The sequence below is a fragment of the Canis aureus genome, chromosome 10 (assembly GCF_053574225.1).
Source record: "Canis aureus isolate CA01 chromosome 10, VMU_Caureus_v.1.0, whole genome shotgun sequence".
Lineage (NCBI taxonomy): Eukaryota > Metazoa > Chordata > Mammalia > Carnivora > Canidae > Canis > Canis aureus.
The window spans coordinates 53,652,214-53,674,006 of NC_135620.1; the positions used below are offsets into that span (position 1 = coordinate 53,652,214).

Here is a 21,793-nt window from a genome sequence, read left to right on the forward strand (position 1 = left end):
TTTTCCAGAAAGTCATATAAGTAGAATCATATTATATTTAGCTTTTTGAGTCTGGCTTGTTACACTAATCATATTGCATCCAAGATTCATCTGTGTGTGTCCATTCATTACTTTTTATTCCTGAATACCACTTTATTATATGGATATACCATGGTTTGTTTATCTTTTCAGCTGGTGGACATCTTTGTTTACAGTTTATTATGAATTAAGCAACTGTGAACATTCATGTATAGGATTTTATGTAACATGTCCCCTCCTCCCTTGGGTAAATACATAGGAGAGGGAATGCTGGGTTTTATGGTATATATTTAACTTAATAAGAAATGCTCAGATTATTTTTCAAAGAGGCCTTCCACTTTGCATTCTTGCCCACCATGTGTGAGAATTCCAGTGTGTCCACAGCCTCACCAACACTTTGTCTTGTCGGTTCATTCATTTATTCTTTTCTTTCTTTCTTTGCTTTTTAAAAAAAAAAATCTGTCTTCTTTTTAAATATGGCTACTCTGTAGATTCCCCCTGATCCCTTTTGTACAGTCTTTTTCTTTATCCTGCATTCTGCCTCATTTAAAAAATTTTTTTAAAAAGACTTATTTATTTTGGAGAGAGAAAAGAGGCAGAGGGGCAGATGTAGAAGGAGAGAGAGAATCCCAAAAAGACTCCCTGCTGAATGTGGATCCTGATGCAAGGCTCAATCCCAGGACCCTGAGAACATGACCCTGAGCTGAAATCAAGAGTTGGCCGCTTAACCAACTGAGTCACCTAGGTACCCCTGCCTCATTGTTTTTTTTATATTTACATTTTAATTTTTATCCATTAATTTACAAATATTTGTTGAGTTACTGTATTGTGCCAAGCACTGTTTAGGCAGTAAGGATACAGCAGGGTACAAAGCAGAAAAATCTGTCTTCATGGCAGCTTGTATTCTGAAAACTTACAACTCCACATATCTTTCCTTAGGTCTACAACCATATATCCAGCTGTCTTCCCAGATATACTCATTTGAAATACCTCATAGATAACTCACAGCCAGTAATCTTACACTGAATTCATAATTTTTTTCAACTTGCCCCTCTTGTATTTCTCTTCTTGATGAATGGTGTTATATCCACCCAATAGCTCAAACTAAAATTGTTTATTCTCCTTTAGTCTCCTCAGCTTTATTCTCCTCAGCTTCCACATTGAGTTACTTATTAAATCCTATTGATTTTATCTGACGAATGTATCTATTCTACTCCCTCTACCACTTTCCTAGTTCAATCCATCATTAGGTGAGTACAGTAGCTTCCTTATCAGCCTCCCTGACACCAGTCTCCAGTCCACGTATCCTACAAACTTGTGGCCACACTGTACTATGATCCTCTAAAATGACAAATCTGATTCATTTCTCCCATGCTTTATACCAATTCATTTGTGGAATTTAAGAAGCAAACTAACAAAGAAAAAATAAAGAGATAATCCAGAAAACAAACTCTTAACTATAGAGAATAAACAGATGTTACCAGAGGGGTGGTGGATGGAGGATGGGTGAAGTAGGCGAAAGGGATTAAGAGTGTACTTGATGTCATGATGAGCATTGGGTAATGTATAGAATTATTGAATCACTTTATTATAAACCTGAAACCAATATAACACTGTATATTAACTATCCTGGAATTAAAAAAAAAAAAAAAAGCTGTGATGGCTCTGCATTAACCTCCAGATAACATCAAATTCCTAACATTACTAAATTTCTAACCATTACTTAGGACTTCCTTTGATTAAGTTCTTTCATAACCCTTCAGTGTCCTATTCAGATATGCTAGAACTATTTGCAAGTTCACTGAATGTGCTTTTGTGTGTATGATTTACATTTCCTGGAACATCATCCTTCAACCCCTTTATTGGTACTTAACACCTAGCAAAATCTAACTATCCTCAGTAATTGTCCTTCTGGCTAGTGAGATGTTTTAGTGTGTTTTTAGAGTGAGGAAGGAAACTTGCTTAATTAAACTGATGTTCTTTCTCTTATAATGGGTACCACACTGAAGTGACAATAGGGAACTGGTTGGTCAGAGAGCATGTTATTTTCATGGCTTGGGATTGGATCTAGGGAGTGGAATCAAATCATTTGATTTAGTCCTATAAGATACTTATTGAGCATCTACTATGTATAAGGAACTGCTGTGCAATACTGTGATGCATTCAAAGATGAGGCAGTGTCTTGCAATGAGAGGCTTCTTTGGGTCCAGAGTTTCAGTGAGAAGCAGCATTGTCACTTGCCCGGAGCAATCTAGGTTGCTAGGCATGTTCTAAAGTTCGGTTCTTTCCCTTTCTTTCTTTTTTCTTTTTTCTTTCTTTTTAAGGAAGCAAAGTAATTACTCTCCCAGAGTTGTTATGGCAACTATGTTGTAGCCTGGGAGAATTTTCTCTTTAACTCCTTCTTTTTCTATGGCTAGGAAGTTAGATAAATTATTAAAATTTAAGAAATGGCACAGTAAGTCAACATATCTTTTCTGAGGGATAGGAAGAGATGGAGGTAGTAGGAAGAAGGTAAGTATAGGAAGAAAACTCTTAGTGTATAGTTACATTAAATGGACTATGACCGATTAGTAGTCCTTTATCCCCAGGTTTGGGAGTTGGCTCAGGTAATGAAACCAGCCTATGTTGGCATTATTCAGTGCTTCCAGAATTTTGAGTCTTAACTGCAAATTTTGAAGGGAACTGCACCCTCAGAGCTCTGAGGACTTTCTAACCCAGACATAGACAATCCCTCAACAGATATTAGTGTGTGGATCTTCCTGTTACCTATTTTTAAAGAACCTGTAAGGCAAGCAAAAACATGGCAACATGAAAAAAACAAACAAAAAAATACCAATTGCTTGCCCTGTTCCAGAGACCTGTACTAAGTACTTTACGTGCATTTTCTCTTAAAATCCTATGGTAGCTGAGACTCATAATATTCTCATATTACAATTGAAGAAATATCTGTAATTTTTTCAAGACCATATGGCTAGTAGTGACAGAGCTAGAAGAACTTAAGTTTGGCTTGAGTACTCATGTTCTTAATTATGAAGCTAAATTACTCCTGGTTTCTTGGGATAAAGGCCTATTTTTAGTGTGCGTGTGTGTGTGTGTGTGTGTGTGTGTGTGAGTGTGACATTAGTTGCCTCAAATTCAGTTTTGGGTATGGAATAGGATTTAAATGTAATTAATACTGAATTTTTTATTTTGAAAAATGAGTAGAAAGTGTTCAATTTTCTCTTGTCGTTGAAAGCTTCTGTATTTATTGGATTTTATTAAATTGTATAGGCAGTTAGAAAAAAGTGATTCTGAGCAGAATGCTACAGTGTTTTATTACATATTGGGAGATTAGATGTTAAAGCTATTCTTTGGCCTTTTAATTTTCAGTAGAGAGCATCAAAATTAGATATCATTGCTCCTAGACAAGGGAATCACTCTCTTTTCCACTGTGTCAGGTCTGAGATTCTCATTCTTTGGTTTGGTGACCAAAGATACAGGAAGGATTTCTTAAAGACAGATTGAATTTTTGTCATTTTGAACAGGGAAGAGTATATCAGCTCCTAAACGATAATGTTCTGAGTCCTACGCTAGAAGGAGTTTTAAGAGTGTAAAAGCAGGGATGCTTGGCTGGCTCAGCCAGAGGAGTGTGTGACTCTTGATTTCAGGGTCCTGAGTTTGGGCCCCACATTGGGTGTAGAGGTAACTTAAATAAAGAAAACTTTTTTAAAAAGAGTGTAAAAGCAGTTTTTTTGTTATTCTCTATATAGTAAATTAGAACAAGAGTACTTTGTAGGTTTGTCTCATGCTTGGTAGAAGGCTCATGCTAGATAGAGCCTTGCAGAAGGCTCTCTCTACATGTTATGTAAAATTAATGGAATACAAGTAGGGCAGGTTCAAGCATGGTAAGGTGTATAATCATTGGTGGGATGGGGAAACAGTCTTTGAATTATTACTAAAATTGTCTCTGTCACTCTTCTTTTTTGCTACCATTTGCGGTTTTCTTAGGTCACTGGACCTATTTGGGCTGGGGAGAGCAGCAGAGTACGTAAGAAATTGAATTCCTTATAATTTTCTTGATTTTACCCTTTAACACACTCCCTCTGAACTATGAAGCTAGATATTCATGCATACAAGCATATATAATTCCACTCCTTTCTCCTCCCCTACTTAAAACTCAAAGACCATTACTTGCAAGGAATGTTATATCCTTTTAGGCTGGGTTTTTTGAAGACAGTGTGTGTGTGTGTGTGTGTGTGTGTGAGAGAGAGAGAGAGAGAGAGAGAGAGAAAGAGAGAGAGCGAGAGATTTCAACCCAAGTCCCAATTATAATCTTGGCAGTATCTCTTGATTTTTTTCCTTCCCAGGGATAAGTGATACCATCAGCACCTAGTGTAGGGAACCCTCTCCTTTGGTCTTTTGGATAAGGAATGGGGTGACTAGAAGAAGTTTCCTTCTGGAAGTTTATTTTTGTGAACAGGAGACTGAGGACATGGTTTGACTTTCCTTGAAGCCCCAGGTAGGCGGGAGGCCAGCTTCATTCTACAGCTTTGAGTGGGCAGTCAGTTCTTTCCAGCAAGATACACAACCTTAAGCTGACATTACTGGCTGTGTTACCCATCTTACAGGGAATTTGGTTGAGTCCCAGTTCTTAGGTATCCAGCAGGTGCTAAGAGGAGCCAAATTTTGTTCTGTCACTGGAATTTCTTATGAATGTGTACTTTCTGTGATTTGCATCCTGAGTGTTTCCACTAGGAACCTGCTGAAAGGCAGCCTAAGAGAGCTGAGATAACTTAGGGTTTCAAGTAGGAAAAAAATAACTAAGCCATAGAAAAGAATTGTTTGAATTCTCTTGCCTTTTTACTCAGGCTGATGAAGTTCTACCTGTACTCTGGATTTAAAGACAGGGATTCAATCCAGGAATAGGACATACCAGAAAGCTTCATTATTCAGTATTTCATTCAGTATTGTTTGAATGACTGCACTATACTTGGGGCCCGTTTTTGCCCCGGATTAGATTACTCTCCCCAGGTTTATTTTCTAGCATTCCCTTCCATATCCTTTTATGCACCTGCCAGATGAGCTACAAAATGTTTCTTAAAAAACAAAAACAAAAACAAAAACAAAAAAACAAAAAAAAACCTTGTTGGGTCTTTACTCATGCCATTGTTTTTATCTAGATTCTAGAAGGTATTTCCCCTCCCCCTCTGAACTTCACCGGTTGAAAACCTACCAGTCTTTTAAAGTTGTCTCTGCCATAAAGCTTTCCCTGCTTACCGTAATTGGAAGTGACCTTGCCTTCAACTCACATAGCACTTGATTTATACTGTTCTCATGATAGTTACTTTCTTGTATTTGTATCCATTTCTCTCTCCTTTCAGACCAACTCTGTACTCTGAATCTTCTGTGTTTAGCCTTGTACTTATAGGCACCCAATAAATACTTGAATGAGTTAATTTTCCCAGCCTTTTAATTTTCCAAGGGCTTTTTAATTTTCACCTTCAAGCTAGCTCACAAGTCCTTCTTAGACTGAGTAACCAAACCTGCACTCAGGTTCTCTTTTTCAGTGAAGCCAGGATTTTTCTGTTTTAACTGTAGTGGTGTGATGGAGTAGAGTAGAGCCAGTAAGGGATTATTACTGCTGCCGCAAAAGCACAATTTTTTCATTCAAGGTTCTTTCTTAATTTCCCTTGTTAGTTTCTAATCAGCCTTGGTGGTGCCAAGAGGGTTACTTTCTAGGGAGTTCAGGGATGATGTCAGGGGAGAAAAATCTGGTCTTTGCCCTCATCTACTTTTTTTTATTTCTCTTTGTCTCACCTCACTTTTTTGTATTTCCTTTTTTCCTGTCCCCTCTTCTACTTTTCATATTCTCTTCTACTCTTAACCTCTTCTTTCCTTGAACACTTTATTTCTTAATATTTGCCCTTTATTTTATTTATTTATTTATTTATTTATTTATTTATTTATTTATTTTTATGATAGTCACACAGAGAGAGAGAGAGAAAGAGGCAGAGACACAGGCAGAGGAAGAAGCAGGCTCCATGCACTGGGAGCCTGACGTGGGATTCGATCCCGGGTCTCCAGGATCGCGCCCTGGGTCAAAGGCAGGTGCTAAACCGCTGCGCCACCCAGGGATCCCCCTTTATTTATTTAGTATAAAAATATTGTCAGCTTTTAGGAAAGTTTTGGAGTATTATCCCCTTACCTTAGCAAAATAAAATTTAAAAAAGCAGAGCATTATTTAGGAGTAACAGGTTAGATGCAGTGAAAAACTAAGGGTCCATCCATCATAGTTTATGGCTCTGGATCATGGATGCTCCTAACTCTGACTGGCCTCATAATCAGTGGGATTGCCTATCATTGCTCCCTCTTTGGTTCTCTGGGTTATGTGTTGATACTTCTGCTGGAATTTAAAAAGACTTTCAGCTTTGTCTCCTTTGTTGCCCCAGCTCTCTCATCTGTATGCATGAAAAATCCATCTGACTTCTTCACACTGACTCCTTCTGTGGGTTCAGAAAGAATTAAGTCTGAAAGACATACTGGTTTTTGTCCCTTGATCCTTTCTTTCTAGTGTTCAGAACAACAAATACATCAAGATCTGAAACCAATGCCCCTGAAGTCTTTCTTTTTTCCCCCTAATATGTGACCAGAATATTTTCTGAGCAGAATGCCTTGCATCCCCTATTGTTTGACAAGTACCTTTCCTGACCACTTGAAGTTAGCCTCTTTCTCATACTGACTTTTTCTCCTGAGATTCTGATTACTCTCCTTCTTATGTTCACATTGTTGCCTTAAACTCAAAAGGGAAAAGCTCATGAGATCTATCTGTACTCCCAGCTATACCCACAAATGTTGTCTGGAATCCAGTGTTCACATATTCTCCCTTGCTTGTAAAACCCACATGTTTGTGCCCCCTCATCTCTTTTAGTGGAATTATTATCTACCAGGTAGTCTGATTTGCAAGCCAAGATGTCATTTTCCTGTTACCTTCCATTTGTCCCCACATTTTATCATTTGTCTAGATTTTTTTTTCATCAGCTCTTTTCCATTTCCACTACATGGATGCAGGTTCTTATCTCCTACACAAGCAATTATGAAAGCCTAATCTTATGGTCTTCAGAAGGCTCTCACTGCCTACATAATTTACCAAGATTTTTAAAAAAAATTACTGATATGAGGAGTTCATCATCTGCTAAAAGTATATCCATTTTGGGATAATGAATGTTCCTTTTCCTCACTGAGCCAAATAGGAAATTGGCAAGACAGGACATCTGGGACCTTGTTAATTATACACATATGGAGTTGGTGTCAGAAATGGCTTCTCTATAAAATAAACCTTAAAGACTCTAAGGTTGAGCTCCCTTTCTAAGTACAGTGTTAAATATTTTTATTTTTGTTTGGGGCAGGATTTGTAACTGTGGTCATTTTAGCTATCATCAAGCAAGACTAAAACCAACCAGGCAGGTGCTGGTCTGAAAAGCAGAAATAATTCTTTGAAATTATAGTCACTGTTGTTAGATAGACTTGGCTGCATTGTCAACAAGATCCCATTCCTAGTGCTTATATTTTCCTCTTCTCCTTCAACCCAGACTTTGGATGGAAATTCTGAGACTCTGGGTGTAGGTACTTGATAGGAATTGTTAGAAAAATCTGTTGTTGCAGCAAGACAGGAAGATGCTACTGTTCTGGGGTGCCTGATGGGCTCGGTTGGTGGAGCATGTGACTCTTGATCTTGGGGTCATGAGTTCTAGCCCTACAATGGTTATAGAGCTTACCTTAAAAAATACAAATAAAATTTGTCATAGTACTTTAAATAAAGGCAGCCACTGTTCTTATTTGTATCTAGAGCTTTTGGTTCTTCAGAGCCTTGGCTTTGAACTTCCTGATTCTCTGGCCACCTTCTGATGTTGGACTTGCTTATTGGGTTCAGCCATATGTATTTTTAATTTTATTTATTTATTCATGAGAGACAGAGGGAGAGAGGCAGAGACACAGGCAGAGGGAGAAGTGGGCTCCATCTAGGGAGAACTCGATCCTGGGACTCCAGGATTATGGAACTCGATCCTGGGACTCCAGGATTATGCCCTGGGCCAAAGGCAGACACTCCACCGCTGAGCCAAACAGGCATCCCTAGCCATGTATTTTTAAAGTCTAAAAACAGCAAGCCAACTCTAAATGAAAATTTCTCTTCTGCTCATTTTGATAATAATAGAGGATTAGAATCTATGACATTTAAAAGCAGATTGTTCATTAGAGTTATGAGAGCTAGAGAACAAAAATTCCAGGAAATTCTGCATTGGGAAAATACAGTTTAGAACTCCTCTAGGAATCAACACTAAAATGAAAGCAAGTTTCTTGTCTTATTAAATAAGGAAAGAAACTTGTAGGTATTAACTGAAACAGGTTTCCACATGGATTTGAGGTCACTTGGCTCACATTCAGCTCAGCTTGCTCTTGTTCTCAAGGTCCAGGCTTGTGGCTACTTGAGTTAGAAGCAGAAAAAAATTCTAAAAAACTAAGTAAAGCGAGGATGTCTTGATTGACTGTGCTTATTCCACAGCTTTTGAAGATCCTGATAGTGCCGTTGATGACCGGGATAGTGACTATCGCAGTGAGACCAGCAATAGCATCCCACCTCCTTATCATACAACTTCCCAGCCCAACGCTTCTGTGCACCAGTTTCCTGTGCCCATGCGATTGCCACAGCAGCTGCTACTTCAGGGCAATTCCCGGGATTCTTGCAATGACTCCATGCAAAGTTACGATCTTGATTATCCAGAGCGGCGGGCCCTTAGGTGGGTATTGAAAACAAAGCACTTTCTCTTATTAGAATGTAGTTTCCAAGATGTAACTAAGAATATAGATGCTTTAATCTGAGGTGGTAGTGGAGGTATAGCAGTATAATAGTCCAAGCTACAGCCATTTTGTCTAGAATCTCAGTTTTTTTTTTCTCTGCTATACATTCACATTTAGATATTTCTGTCATTAATATTTCTCTTTGTGATCAGTGATTCTCAACGGGTGAGAGCATGCTCACTTAGGATAGATAACTGAAAAAACAAAACAAAACAAAAAAAAACAGCACACGCCTCTGCCCAGCCCAGCAATTCTGAAACACTCTTTACCAAGATTTAAAAAAAGAAAATCACAGGTGTTAAATGTTTGGATAACCTTTTCTACCTAAATATTTCCCTGGGAACTTCAGATGATGTCTTCAAAGCAGATTCAATAACTTTTGCTGGAACTTTAGAAAAATTTTAAATATAGAAAACATTAACATGGTTTAAAAAATGTTAAGGTGCAATATAACATATAGTGAAGAATCTCCCACCTGTACGTGTCCTCTTGGTCTCTTTCCTATCTCCTAGTTCTCACACCACCATTGTTTGTTTCCTATGTACCTTTCTATAGACTACTGTCATATGTTTATGAGTATAGAAACAAATATATACTCACCTGACTTTCCCCCTGTTTAAAAAATAATTCAAACAAAATTTGGAAAAATATTATAATCAACATCCATATTCATGTTGCCTTGATTCAGCTGGGTTAATATTCTATCACATTGATTATTTTATTTTTATTGTATCATTATTCAGTTTCCCCAACATTTTCCCCATTGATTTTAGCATCCATTGATGATCCTAGCTTGAATCAAGTATTAGTTGGAGGTTAATATTTTAAAAACCATTCCAGTTTAGCTCATACTTTTTGTTACTAAAATTCCTATCTCAGTTTACTATTATCTCTGAGAATATTTTCAGTGAATTTTTTTCCTATATCAACCATCACAGAGTTTTTACTGTTTATGATCTGATTCTAGGAAGAAACATGCCAGGAATCTTACAATAGTTAGTCTCTACTCCTTGCTGGTTTATTAACTGAATATTTGCATATTTTTAGAAAGATCTTATTTATTTGAGAGAGACAGATCGCGACAGAGATAGTGAGAGAAAGCACAAGTAGAGAGGAGAGGGAGAAGGGACTCCCCTGATGTGGGGCTCTGTACCAAGACCTGGAGATCATGACCTGAGCTGAAGGCAGACTCTTGACCAACTGAGCCACCCAGACACCCCTTAATGTTTGTATATTCTATGTTTTTAATTTTAGTTGTTTATATTGTCCTACTTTAGGGGAAAAAAACATAACAGCAAAACCCCCACTACTTTTCCCTCCCTCCTTTGCAAGTATTAGATGTGTAAGCCAGCAATAATGATGGCACATCAACCTAAATGACTACATACTGTTCTAGAGTACTTCATTTTACCTAATTATTACCCTATTATTATTTTGATTATTTCCTGGGCTACCACTATAATAATACTTAGAGGAGCATTAGTGATACACTTTAAATTGTAAATTTTTTCCTAAGAAATTTTTTAATTGATCCCCTATAAATTTGATTTTAGTGTATCAGTATATGAAATGAGATTAAAGAGTAAATATTTTTTTATCTCCAGCAGAGAAGAAAATTACATGATCATTCATTCATTCAAAAGAGAGAGCACAAGCTGGGTAGGGGCTGAGGGGAAAGGAGAAGCAGACTCCCCACAAAGCAGAGAGTGCAATGCAGGGCTCAATCCTAGGATCCTAGGATCATGACCAGAGCCAAAGACAGACACTTAACCAACTGATTCACCCAGGCATTTAAAAAATTACATGACTTTTAAGTAACCTTTTATCATAGACATTTTTAACTAAAATTCTTGAAAATATTTATCCATTAAAAATTTTTGAAGTTGATTTGTCACTAACATTGATTTTTAAACTTCTCTCTTACTGTAGATGCCAAGTTCTTGGAGATGGTCTAAATCCTTAAGTTAGTTTTTTAAAATCCTAAGGGAACAAACACATTCTTAGTATCTTCCATTAAATTAGAAGTATAAAAATAAATAGCTTCATTCACTACAGCAATGGCTATGTATTGATTTAAATTGAAGTATAAAAACTTCTAGGCTGAAGCTAGTTTGGTTTGAGTTTTTGAGGATACTGCAGGATAATGAAATTGCATGTAAAAAAATGTTATATTGGATTTGCTCAACCAAATGGGCTTTTGTCTAATGAGTCCAAAATAACTGGGATCTTACATAAATTATATAAAAATACATAATTTGAGGTTTGACAATAGAGTTGGACTTTGTTAGATATATAGCCAAAGTGTCTCTAGTGTTGAAGGGGGTCAAAAGAATATCTCTTGAAGCTTATTATTACTGTCTCTTCAAGTCTCTCTCTCTTGAAGATTTTTAGTGACTAAGTGACCACCATGATCTTGTTTGTATTTCCTATATGAATGCAATTGGATGTTAAATCTATAAAGAACATGAGTCGACAAGCACTTAGTCTACAGGTCCTCTGTATACCCTCACTTGATTACACAGGAAGCAGGCAGTTTCTGATCTAACTGAAAGAAAGGTCAGGTATCTTATTTATGGACTTAAGTTGGAATACAGCTTCTAGTGTTAGTATAGGGAAAGATATTCATTTCCCTGTGATCCTCAATGCATATATAGCTTTTAGATTTTGCATATTATAATGCTTTAAATAATTTGCTCTTGTTGATACCGTAAGGTTTGACTTCTGACAAAGATTATTTTTATTATCTATTTTTTTCCCTTCTTTTTTTAAGGTTTATCTGTCTCTTAGAGATAGAGTGCGCTCACAGGAGCTCAAATAGGGAGAGAGGCATAGAGGGGAAGAGGGAGGGAGAGAGAATCTCAAGCAGACTCCATGCTGAGCATAGAGTCTGACTCAGGGCTCAATCTCATGACTCTGAGATCATGACTTGAGCCAAAATCAGGAGTCAGATGCTTAACTGACTGAGCCACCCAGGTACCCCTATATATTTTTTCTTTTTAAGAGAAATATGTTTGACCATATTCTTGGCTATACTACCTCAAATAATAACTTTCAGCAAGTTATCAGCTTGACTTCTTTTCAGACCCATATTAATCAACAAACTTAGGTCTCTTGAAATCCCTTAATATATTTTTGTTAAATACTTAACAGTTCAACTTGAGTGTTGCAAATACATTCTAAATATCGAGGAAACATTTTCATTTTGTTTCTATCTTGGAAAATAAAAGGATCCTAAAAAGCTCATGGTAGCAAGTAGCTATGGTTATTATCATAGCTGTTCTTTTTCTGAAGTGGAAAAAACTATTTGGCTAAAGTACTTTAATACTGATTTAAGAACATATAGATTTCTTTATCATATTTTTTCAGCCTGAATGGTAATTTTTATTATATTATTTTAGTTTTCTCATTGAATGTACACTAAATTTTATAATTTGTTTCTTCCCTTATATTATTTTAGTTTTCTCATTGAATGTGCACTAAATTTTATAATTTGTTTCTTCCCTTTCCCTGTTTCTTCTCTTTTCTTGGCCTTACTATTCCTCCAATTTTATTCTTTTACATCAGACAAGGCTTGCAGGCTAAAAATGACAAAATTAAGGTTATTTCAACTTTCTCTGATACTGACTATGAAGAGCAAGAAAATATATATAAAGAGATAGAGGAGAAAATATCACAAGAGTTTCTAGAAAACAGTAACATAAATTTAAAGGAAGCAGAAGCAAAAGAGATTAGAACTCTTTCAAAAACTGGTAAATATTACAGCCAACAAGAACAACTGAAGTGTAAGAATCGGAAAAAGATACCATCTCTGGGTCAAGAAAGTGAATTTTCTACTGCCTTTAATTTTGACCTTGAGTTTGAAACCTCTGTATTCTCCAGATATCCTCAGAAATATACAATAGATAGGAGAAGGAAAAACAAACCCTTATACCGTCATTTTGAAGGCAGTGAAAGACGACCATATGATGATAGATCAGGAACTAAGACTAACTTCAAAAGTACATATCCTAACACTGAAAATTGTAACGTTTGCCACATTGAAAAGAAGAAACAAAATTATCCAATTTTACGCCCTTACAAAAATGGTTTTGTGGTTAAGAGTGGCATGTGGACTACTAAGTTGGAAAATCATAATTATGATCTTTCTGGTTGTTTTAAGAACTATGAAAAGTCATCTGGCTTAAACCAATATGTCACTAATTTCACTCCATTAGATATTCTTGAAGATTCTGCCAGTAGTACTTCTGATGAACTTCTGAGTTCTCCTCTTACTGATAAACAGGAAGGTTTATTGTCACCAACAAATCATCCACCCGATGTCCATCATGTTGGAGGCTTTCCTGAAGAATATCATGTAACAAATCCAGTATTCCCATTACCAAAGTTAAAATGTGATGCAAACACACTTGGAGATCAATCTGGGTGCCCTATGGAAGAGATGACCCCTTCCTCTCTTGAGGAACCCAAGAAGGACTATGTTGATACAATCGATGAGCTTCAGTGTTTGGTAGAAACAGTGTCAGAATATTTAGCAGAGAAGGAAGAAGAGATTAATCGATTTGGCTCCCTTCCAAAAACTAAAAAATCACTTAAACACAATAGTACTGTTGATAACGCAGAGCACAAAATGCCTGAGGATCAAAAAGCACCTTCAGCCATTGTCAAGAATGACAAAGACAAGGCTATATTTTTCCCTGAGCTGAATGGAGTGAAATGTGCTGTTGGTTCTCTGTTCAGTTCACTCACAGAAAAAATGGGTTCAGGCACAAAGCAGCTAACAACCTCTGTGGAAAAGCTGGTTTATTTAGTTCCAGAGAAAACAGAAACTCCTAATCAAGTAGAGATGATTAATTCAGGATCTAAACCCAGAGCCAAGTCAGTAGTGGGGAAGGATATTTCCATACAGTCTCCATTATCCTCTCAAGCAGTTGATAATGAGGATTTTGGCAGAAATCACAAAACCTCTGAAAATGAGCACACAGGTAGTAAAACTGGAAATTTAAGCTTTCAGGATGCAACAGAGGCTATTGGAAGGGACTCCCTTCCACAGAGTCAGAGTTCAGTTATAAAGTCTGTTTTCAGCAGGCTGAATCCATTAAAGATCTTTTCGGAAAAAGATGAAACCAAAAAGGATGATGACCAGAACAAGCCAATAAGAAAGGAAAATGTCACTGGGTGTGGATTAGAGTCAAATCAAAGGGAAGACACTCTTGGCAATGACAGTAATGTCATCACTTTTGATAGGAATGATGGAGAAACTACAGGTTCAACCCAAATGCCCCTAAGTAAGGATTTGTTGCTGTCTTCCCAATCGACCAATGAACCTTCAAACTTAGGTGGTTCTGCAAATAAAAAAAATGATACTGAAAGTCTCTTGGAAAGAAAATCCTGTACAGATCTGTCTCTGTTACCGGATCAACCAAAAAACTGTGCCAAAAACACTCCAGGACAATCTTGTATAACTAGCAGTAGAATTGCAAATAAAGAGTCTTCAGCAACACCGATTGAGGAGGACAAAGTTACTAGAGATGATGATTTTCTTGAGCCACTCAGAAAATCTTTTAGCCAGTTTTTGCTCACTTCACCTGAGACCTGCTCAAAGAAAACTGTGTCAGAATCTATGAAAATTCACCAGTTAGAGGAAGATGGATGGGAAAGGGGCCCTAGGAAAGATGGACGTTCCTTTTCTTTTAGTGGAAAACTACATATTCCATTTTTCAGAGTTCTTAGTCATTCTGAAAAGCTGCAGGATTTAAGAGAGGAAGGAAGCATTTTTCCTTTGTTTAAATTTCCTTTCACTGACAGCCGTATCACTGTCAATGACCAGAGTTTTCCTGACTCAGCAGTAACCATTGATGAAGAGATCCAAAGAAACTGCCGTGAAAATGCCAAACTTAGTCTAATAACATCTAGTTCAGTTCCAAATATTCATAATAATTTAGGGAAATTTGATGGTACAGAAGCATTTAATAAAAATGATCAAATAAATTGTCCTGAAGATGCCACACTTGATAAAGTAAAGTCTAATTCAGTTCCAGTTATTAATAATGATCTTGGGGAATTTGGGAATATAGACAAATTAAATTCAAGTGACCATGCAGCAGTAGATACCTGTCAGAGAGATACCTCAGCCATCCCTGAAGTTGTGTCCAAAGAATATATTCCTTCAGATTCTTCAGAAGAAAGTAAGACTCTTACACAAGTGACACCTTTAACAGTGTCATACTCTTCATTAGCATTTACTTCTCCCATTTCAAAACCCACCCTGGTTAGTGAGATTAATGAAGACAGACTTGTAGATAAAGCTTTGAAGAAAAGAACCCAAGGAGGCCTCCTTTCTGGTCTGCTTAACAAGTTTTCTTCTCTTGAAAACTTGTCTAGTCAACAAGAATTAAATTTGAAAAATGATGATTCTCATCATAAGAATAATATCCCAGGCGTACTCTCTGGAATATTTAACCTGATATCCAATAACAGTGTGACTGATTGTAAACCAGATGAAGCAAAGTCTGTGTCTTCAGGCAACATAAAAAGTTTGAATGGAAATAAACATTTATCCTTGGATGAGATCCCTGTTACTTTGTGTGTGACTCCTGAGAACCAGAAGAATCATGTTGAAAAAGAAGAAACATCTGGCTTCATAAAAAGCTTTTTATCTTTACCTAAAGAAAATACACCATTATCTGATATTTGGGTTGATAGTCATCATTCCCCTCCTACATGGAAAAATCAGCAAAGTGAAAATAATTGCCCCTCTTCTGAGAACAGAGTCCTTCACTGTGCTCCAAGTGCTCAGCTAGGCCTCTTAGAGAAATCCATGGCTGAGAGGCTGACACCACACCATGTTCTTAAGGGGAAAATACACGAAAATTCAAACAAGTTAAATCCACCCATATTAAGTACTAGCATTCTGTCAAACCACTGTCAGGCTTTTGAAGAGATGAATAATCCTCTCTGTTATAAATGGGACTCTGATATAAAAGATTTCTCTAAAAATTCCAGAAAACTTCAGCCAGTTTATTATATGTGGAATCAAAATACATTCCCATCAGGTGATGTTTTCCTGTGGCCTGACTCAGAAAACTCAGCAATAAATTTTTGCCAAAAGGCTCAAAATGCAAATATCTTGGAATGGAAAACAAATCCAAACAGTGTCATTTGGCATGACTTACCATATGAATCATTGGACCAGTTAGCATTTAATGAAGACAACTTATTAAGAAGTGATATGTGGGCAGCTAACTCATTATATGGAAATTCTCATTTTCCAATTAATGAGACTAAGAATTCACTAGAAGAACTGCCCATTGACTTAAGTTGTTCTTCAGGTTATAAGAAGACTACATGTTCCATAGTTGAACAAGAATCATTAAGGATGGATGAAAACTTTGTTTTTTCAAGTGTTAGTTATGAATACCAGGAATGGTTGTCATGTCTTGAAAATGGAGTGTGGTGGCCATCAGAGGATGGGGATTATGGATATTATATGTTCCATGATGGTCAGTATATGTATTATCTCCTCACTGATTCTACTGGGCAGTATGCATATTTATTTATGCCTGATTGTTATTATCAAGAGTATTTGAATTATGGTTTACAGACAAATGATCTATCAAGTATTATGTTGGATGACAGCATTATTTCTGCCTATAGTTTTAAAGTGCTTGACAAGGAAGATGAATTAGTCTGGTGTGTTGAAGAGGAACCAATTGATGACCCTCTTGATTTATCTGTAGTTTTGCCAAGAGGTGAAGGACCAGTGTATCTAAATTTAGGAACCTTCTCACAAGTACTTGAAGAGTCAAGTTGTGACCAAAAGGATCAACCATTAGATTTTTCAGGCAATAATCTTCAGAAGTTTAAAGGAAATTTTGGATCTTTTGAAGAAAAGGTGTGTTGTTCTGAAGACTTTAAATACATATTGGATCTCAGAAATAAGCCCCAAACTATTGGAAATCATGACTTAAGTAAAAATCATTTTATAGAGGATGATAAGAACCAGACTCTAGCAAAGGATTCATCTGTTTACCCTTCCAGTTTCCACTGGGTTCAGTCTTCTGAAGAAGCTACCTCTTTGGTTCATCCTGAAAACATGACTAACAGTCCACAGCAAACAGGAGAGATGTCATCATTGAACAAAGTAACTTCATTATTTTCTGCTTTGGTTGGAAATACTTTGAATTTTGTTGAGAATGAATCCTTAGAGTCTTTGGTCATGAAGAAAATGGATCAGCATTCAGACTTAGCAGAGCTCACAAATGATGGTCTTCAGTCATTAATCTTGAATAAGCAATTAGAGAGTAACTCTCAAGATGAAGAAGAATGTCTTCTCAAGAAGGATTTAGAAAGACAAATAGGATCCAATGTTCAACGACCAGAATTTACTAAAAATATGAAGCAAGAGTTCCCTTCAAATAAAAATTTTCATGTGAAAAAACAAAGTTTGTTAAAATCTGTTGTCCAGGTAAGCCAAACAACTCTTCGGCCTAAATCAGATATGGAAGATAATGAAATCATTACAGCTGACTCTATTTCAGTTCCTCTTGCATCACAGTTTAGTAGGGATGAACACAAGAACTGTGAGCTTCCCCAGGACCAGTCTTCCAAAGAATCTGAGAGAACATTATTTAAAAGTGCATTGAAACTCTTTGGTCGGGGAGAAGACTCTTCAGTAAGTACAGTATCAAATGGAAAACAGGCATCTGGATTTTTGAACCTCTTTAAAACCCAGGTGAATAAAGAAGGATCACCAAATTTAGAAAAGAATGATGATAAAAATAGAAAGATACCTTATCAACAAAAGAATGAATCTCCTGGTGTTTCCAATTTTTTTGGTACTCTTGGGGATTTATTTAAAACCAATGTATCTTCTATACAAACAACTGAAAATATGCCTGTTTCTTCCTTGGTTAATAAGGATGAAGTCAAATCAAGTCCTAATCCTCCACAGGCAATTAACCAGGATATTGGGAACTTTCCTGCTACACCAGTTGCTTCTAAAAGGAAGGTTCGAGTTAGGAGTCTGAACAAGCAGATTACTATTGATGACAGTGGGCTAAAAGAACCATCGACTACCGATATACAGAGTAATAATTTGACTGAAAAAGAGGTACCTTCCAGAGATCACCTAATCCAGCAATCACCAAATCAGTCTTTCTCAGCAAATTGTCTCAAAGAGTCTTCCAGAAATTCTTCAGTAGAAACTAGTGGTGTGTCTACAGGGACAGAAGTTTCAAGAAGTGATCAACCAACTTTTGATATTCCGAGCCAAAGGAATTCAAAGGAACAAGATCATTTTTCTGATCAACGCTGTAGTTTTTCAACTGCCACAACCTCTTCATCTCAACCAGAGTTGCAAACCAGAAAAAGTATATTTTCTTTCCTGACTGGATCTGAAAAATCTGAGAATAGAGCCTCTGCTACTCTACCAAGAACCAAATCTCAAGCAGAAGGGCTCTTTACACTTCCTTCCTTTTTTTCGACTACTAACTCAAGCAGCAAGAAGGATGCCTCTCATACTAGCTCTTTTAGTTTCTTCAACTTGTCATTTTTGGATGGAAAGCAGCAGACTCCTGGGGAAAAACACAGCCTTTCAACTGTTGCTCCAGTGACTTCCCAGCCCTCTAAGAAGCCAAGTGCTTTTGTAGACATGGGTGGCACAATGACTAGAGAAGGTTCTAGTGGCAGTAGAGCTAGCATAGTCCAGGAGGGAGTTCATGAACAGCAAATGGATCCTTGTAGCAACACTGTTGAGGTTACTTCTCTTACAGATGAGCTCAATGTGGAGAAGGACTATCAGGAAAAACAAGATTCTAGTAATGGACCAGGGACATCTTTAGCAGATATCCAGATGAATCAGTTGCAAAATGACATTGGTTCTAATTCACCAGAATTTCAGGCACAGACTGAAACATTGCTCATTGGTCCAGAGTCCCTTGGGGTAACTCCTGATGAAGAAGAGACTTTCATACAGGAAGCCTTCCCTAGTGGCTCACTGGCCAAGTCTTTTTCACATGATAACCATTTGACTGAAAAGCTCAACAGTCCAGACACTTGCACTAACCACCACCAAATTGAAATAATTACTAGTGACCCTTTGAGCTTGCCATTAGAAAAGGTCCCTGATGAGGTCTTAACAGAGATTGTAGAACCACCCTCTCCCTCTGTGGAGCCAGGGTATACAGAGCACTTCCAGAGCCGAGAGGCAGATAAAGAAGAAGACAAATCAGTGTTGGGCTCTTCAGTAGAGATGCTTTCCGGGTTTGTGACAAAAGTGAAGTCTTTCTCTGGGTGCTTAGTTGAACCTCCCAAAACTTTCTCTGGATTTTTCTCCTCTCCTAAACCTCCAAAGAAAAACTCCTTTTTCTCCCTTTCTTCTGGTGCATCATCTCAGTCCCTCAAAGGTGAGTTACTTGGAGTTTTTAAAAGTCCCAGACCAGAGACATACAAACAAGAATCACCTGTCCCAGCTATTGCAAAGCCTCAAAATGGTAGTTGCAGAGATACTATAGGATCAGTACCTACAGAAAATTTGTGGAGAGAAGCTTCCTCTCCAACACTCAATTCAGAATCTACTCTCAGTGGTGGTACAATGACTGTAGTTAGTGCAAAGTCAGACTCAGAGACCCTGATAGATGATACTAAACTAACAACTGAAATGGAAAACAATGATATTCCTGACAATATTCTAGAACCCCAAGATTCTGAAACAATTGGGGCTACACCTTCTGTCTCAGGGGACGATACTGGGCAAGGAGTATTGTCTCTGAGTGATGAAGGAGACATGGGGTTGTTGCAGGGCACAGATACAGAGACATCATTGGAAGCAGAGCATATTTCATTGCTATCGCATTTGGATCCAGATCCTACCTGTATTGCCGAAGAGCTTCCTTCTCCAGTTCAGCCACTTATTCCTCTTGAGGCAAAGCCAGCTATTCAGTCAGCCTCCACAAACCAAGATTTCTTGGAACTACAGACAACCAATTCACTGGAAACCAGTAGTCCACTGTTAAGTGATGCAAGTGCTGGCCAGAGTGCCACACCAGAAACCCAAGGATACCTTTCTCATCCTGTACTGGAGGAGCCTGTGTATTGTGCCAAAGAAAGTTATGGGATACTTGGTACCCAGAAAGATCCACCTGCAGTCCCCCAGGAAACAGAGCAGCCAAGACCTCATTTTGGGATCCCAAACATGACCAATTGGCCAAAACTCCATTTCCCATCTTCTGCCACTGACTATGGGAAACCACTGAGCTCTCTATTTTCCCCATCTCCTTCCTCTGGTAATAGAGGAGCGGAGCCTGGTTTAATGGCCAATTTTAAAAAGTTGTCAACTCTATTTGAGGGAGGTAGTGATGGGAAAGGGAGTATGATGGCAAGTGATCTAAAACTGAGATTTGGAAAGAAGCTGGATCTTTCATTCACACGGCCAAAAGAGAACAAAGGAGGCCCTGAACAAGTACCTGCAGAATCCTCTTCTCCAGCTTTAGTTATCAGCAGTGATCAGAACCTTCATTTTAGTGAGGCTGATAAAGCTTTAGAGTCTTCTCAAATGTCTGAGGCTAGTGCTGAACCAGCTACTCAACCCTCTGGGACCTATGAGCATCTGGAGACCAGGCCAAGTATATGTGCTCATGAGCTTTCAGAGTCAGGAGAAATGGAAAACCAGCAGGGAATTTCAGCATCTGGAGAACACTGGGGTTCCAAAAGCAACCTTTCTAGCTCCACCTGTCCTTCAGGGAGTCATAAGGAAGAGCACTGCACTGTCACTGAGTTACTTCACCAGCCAGAAACACAAGAGGAAGAGGTGATGCCTCCTTGCACTGACTGTCTTTCAAACATACAGCAACCAATTACTCTCCATGATGTCAAGGAACCAAAGACCGACAAAAGGCCTGTTTTCAACCTAAGCATCATAAATGATTTTAAGGAATTGACCATTTATGATGCAGTGACTTAGAGGTAGCTTAATGATAGGCTGCTTTATATTTTTCCTATGTCTTTTCTAGCACCCGAGCTTCATGTTAACTAGGGGTTAAGTAACAAGGAGTAATGTGTGGGTCTTTTCATCCTCTTCCCTCTCTCTAGAGCCAAATGGAATTCATTAATTGGGAGAAGGAACTTACTGCTAAAGGAAAGGCTGGGCCTTAGGATTTACTCATTCTGGTTTGCTCTGTCTTGTGAAAGTGAAATGGAGAATGGAGGGCAGAAAGAGGCTGCAAGTAGTAGTGTGGCATATATTAATTACAACCATGTGATAGGCTAGGATGCTTCCTTGGCCCTCAGCACTTATATCTCTAATAGCTGGGGAGAGATCTGTGCTGTGCTTTTCCAAGTCTTCTAAGATGCTTTCTCCAGTGGCAATGAGGTTATTAAGTAAAATGCTAGATGCGAAGGTTGGGATAATTTATATTCTATATTCCACATGGATTTATATAGCTCTTTCTGGTCTGCCATTTTGTACCTTGAGACTGGTGTCTGATAAGTGCCTTGAATAAAGTGTCATGGGAGCTCAGGGCTATCATTTGCTGTAGTTCTTTATTCTGGAGCATTGTGCAGGGTCCATTTGGAAAAGATACTATTATTTCCCCTAAGAAGAAGCACCACGTACTGTACAGTTTAAGAATGCTGCCATGACTTCTCACCCAAACCTGTCCAAAGGGGCTGGTTTTAGAGATCGTGTGTGTGTGTGTGTGTGTGTGTGTGCATTCATGTACACACATGTGTTAGGAACTATTCATAGCAGCCTGCCTTGGGATGAAGGATCAGAAATTAGTCAGAAAATACCAGGTAATTGGGAGGATCCATAGGGAGAATATCACTGGAAAACAGTAATGATTTATCTTCATTTGGCCAAGGGTAAACATAAGCCCTTTAAAGACTTGACTCTGTGGCAAGGAAATTCTTTGTCCTTTTGCATGGAGGCTTTCTAGCATGATAC

At 37.9% G+C, this 21,793-nt stretch overlaps 1 protein-coding gene across 8 annotated transcripts in view; it reads left to right on the forward strand.

Moving 5' to 3' along the window:
• The window catches only part of UNC13B (unc-13 homolog B), a 231,367-nt gene that overhangs the window by 120,082 nt on the left and 89,492 nt on the right, over positions 1-21,793 (forward strand). For 4 of the 8 annotated variants that reach the window (XM_077912416.1, XM_077912425.1, XM_077912422.1 and 1 more), the window contains exons 8-9: positions 4,006-4,041; positions 8,558-8,792. In XM_077912416.1, coding sequence (XP_077768542.1) covers positions 4,006-4,041; positions 8,558-8,792 — 271 coding nt within the window. The remainder of the gene's footprint in view (positions 1-4,005; positions 4,042-8,557; positions 8,793-21,793) is intronic. The other 4 variants (XM_077912419.1, XM_077912420.1, XM_077912421.1 and 1 more) reach the window with 1 other exon arrangement.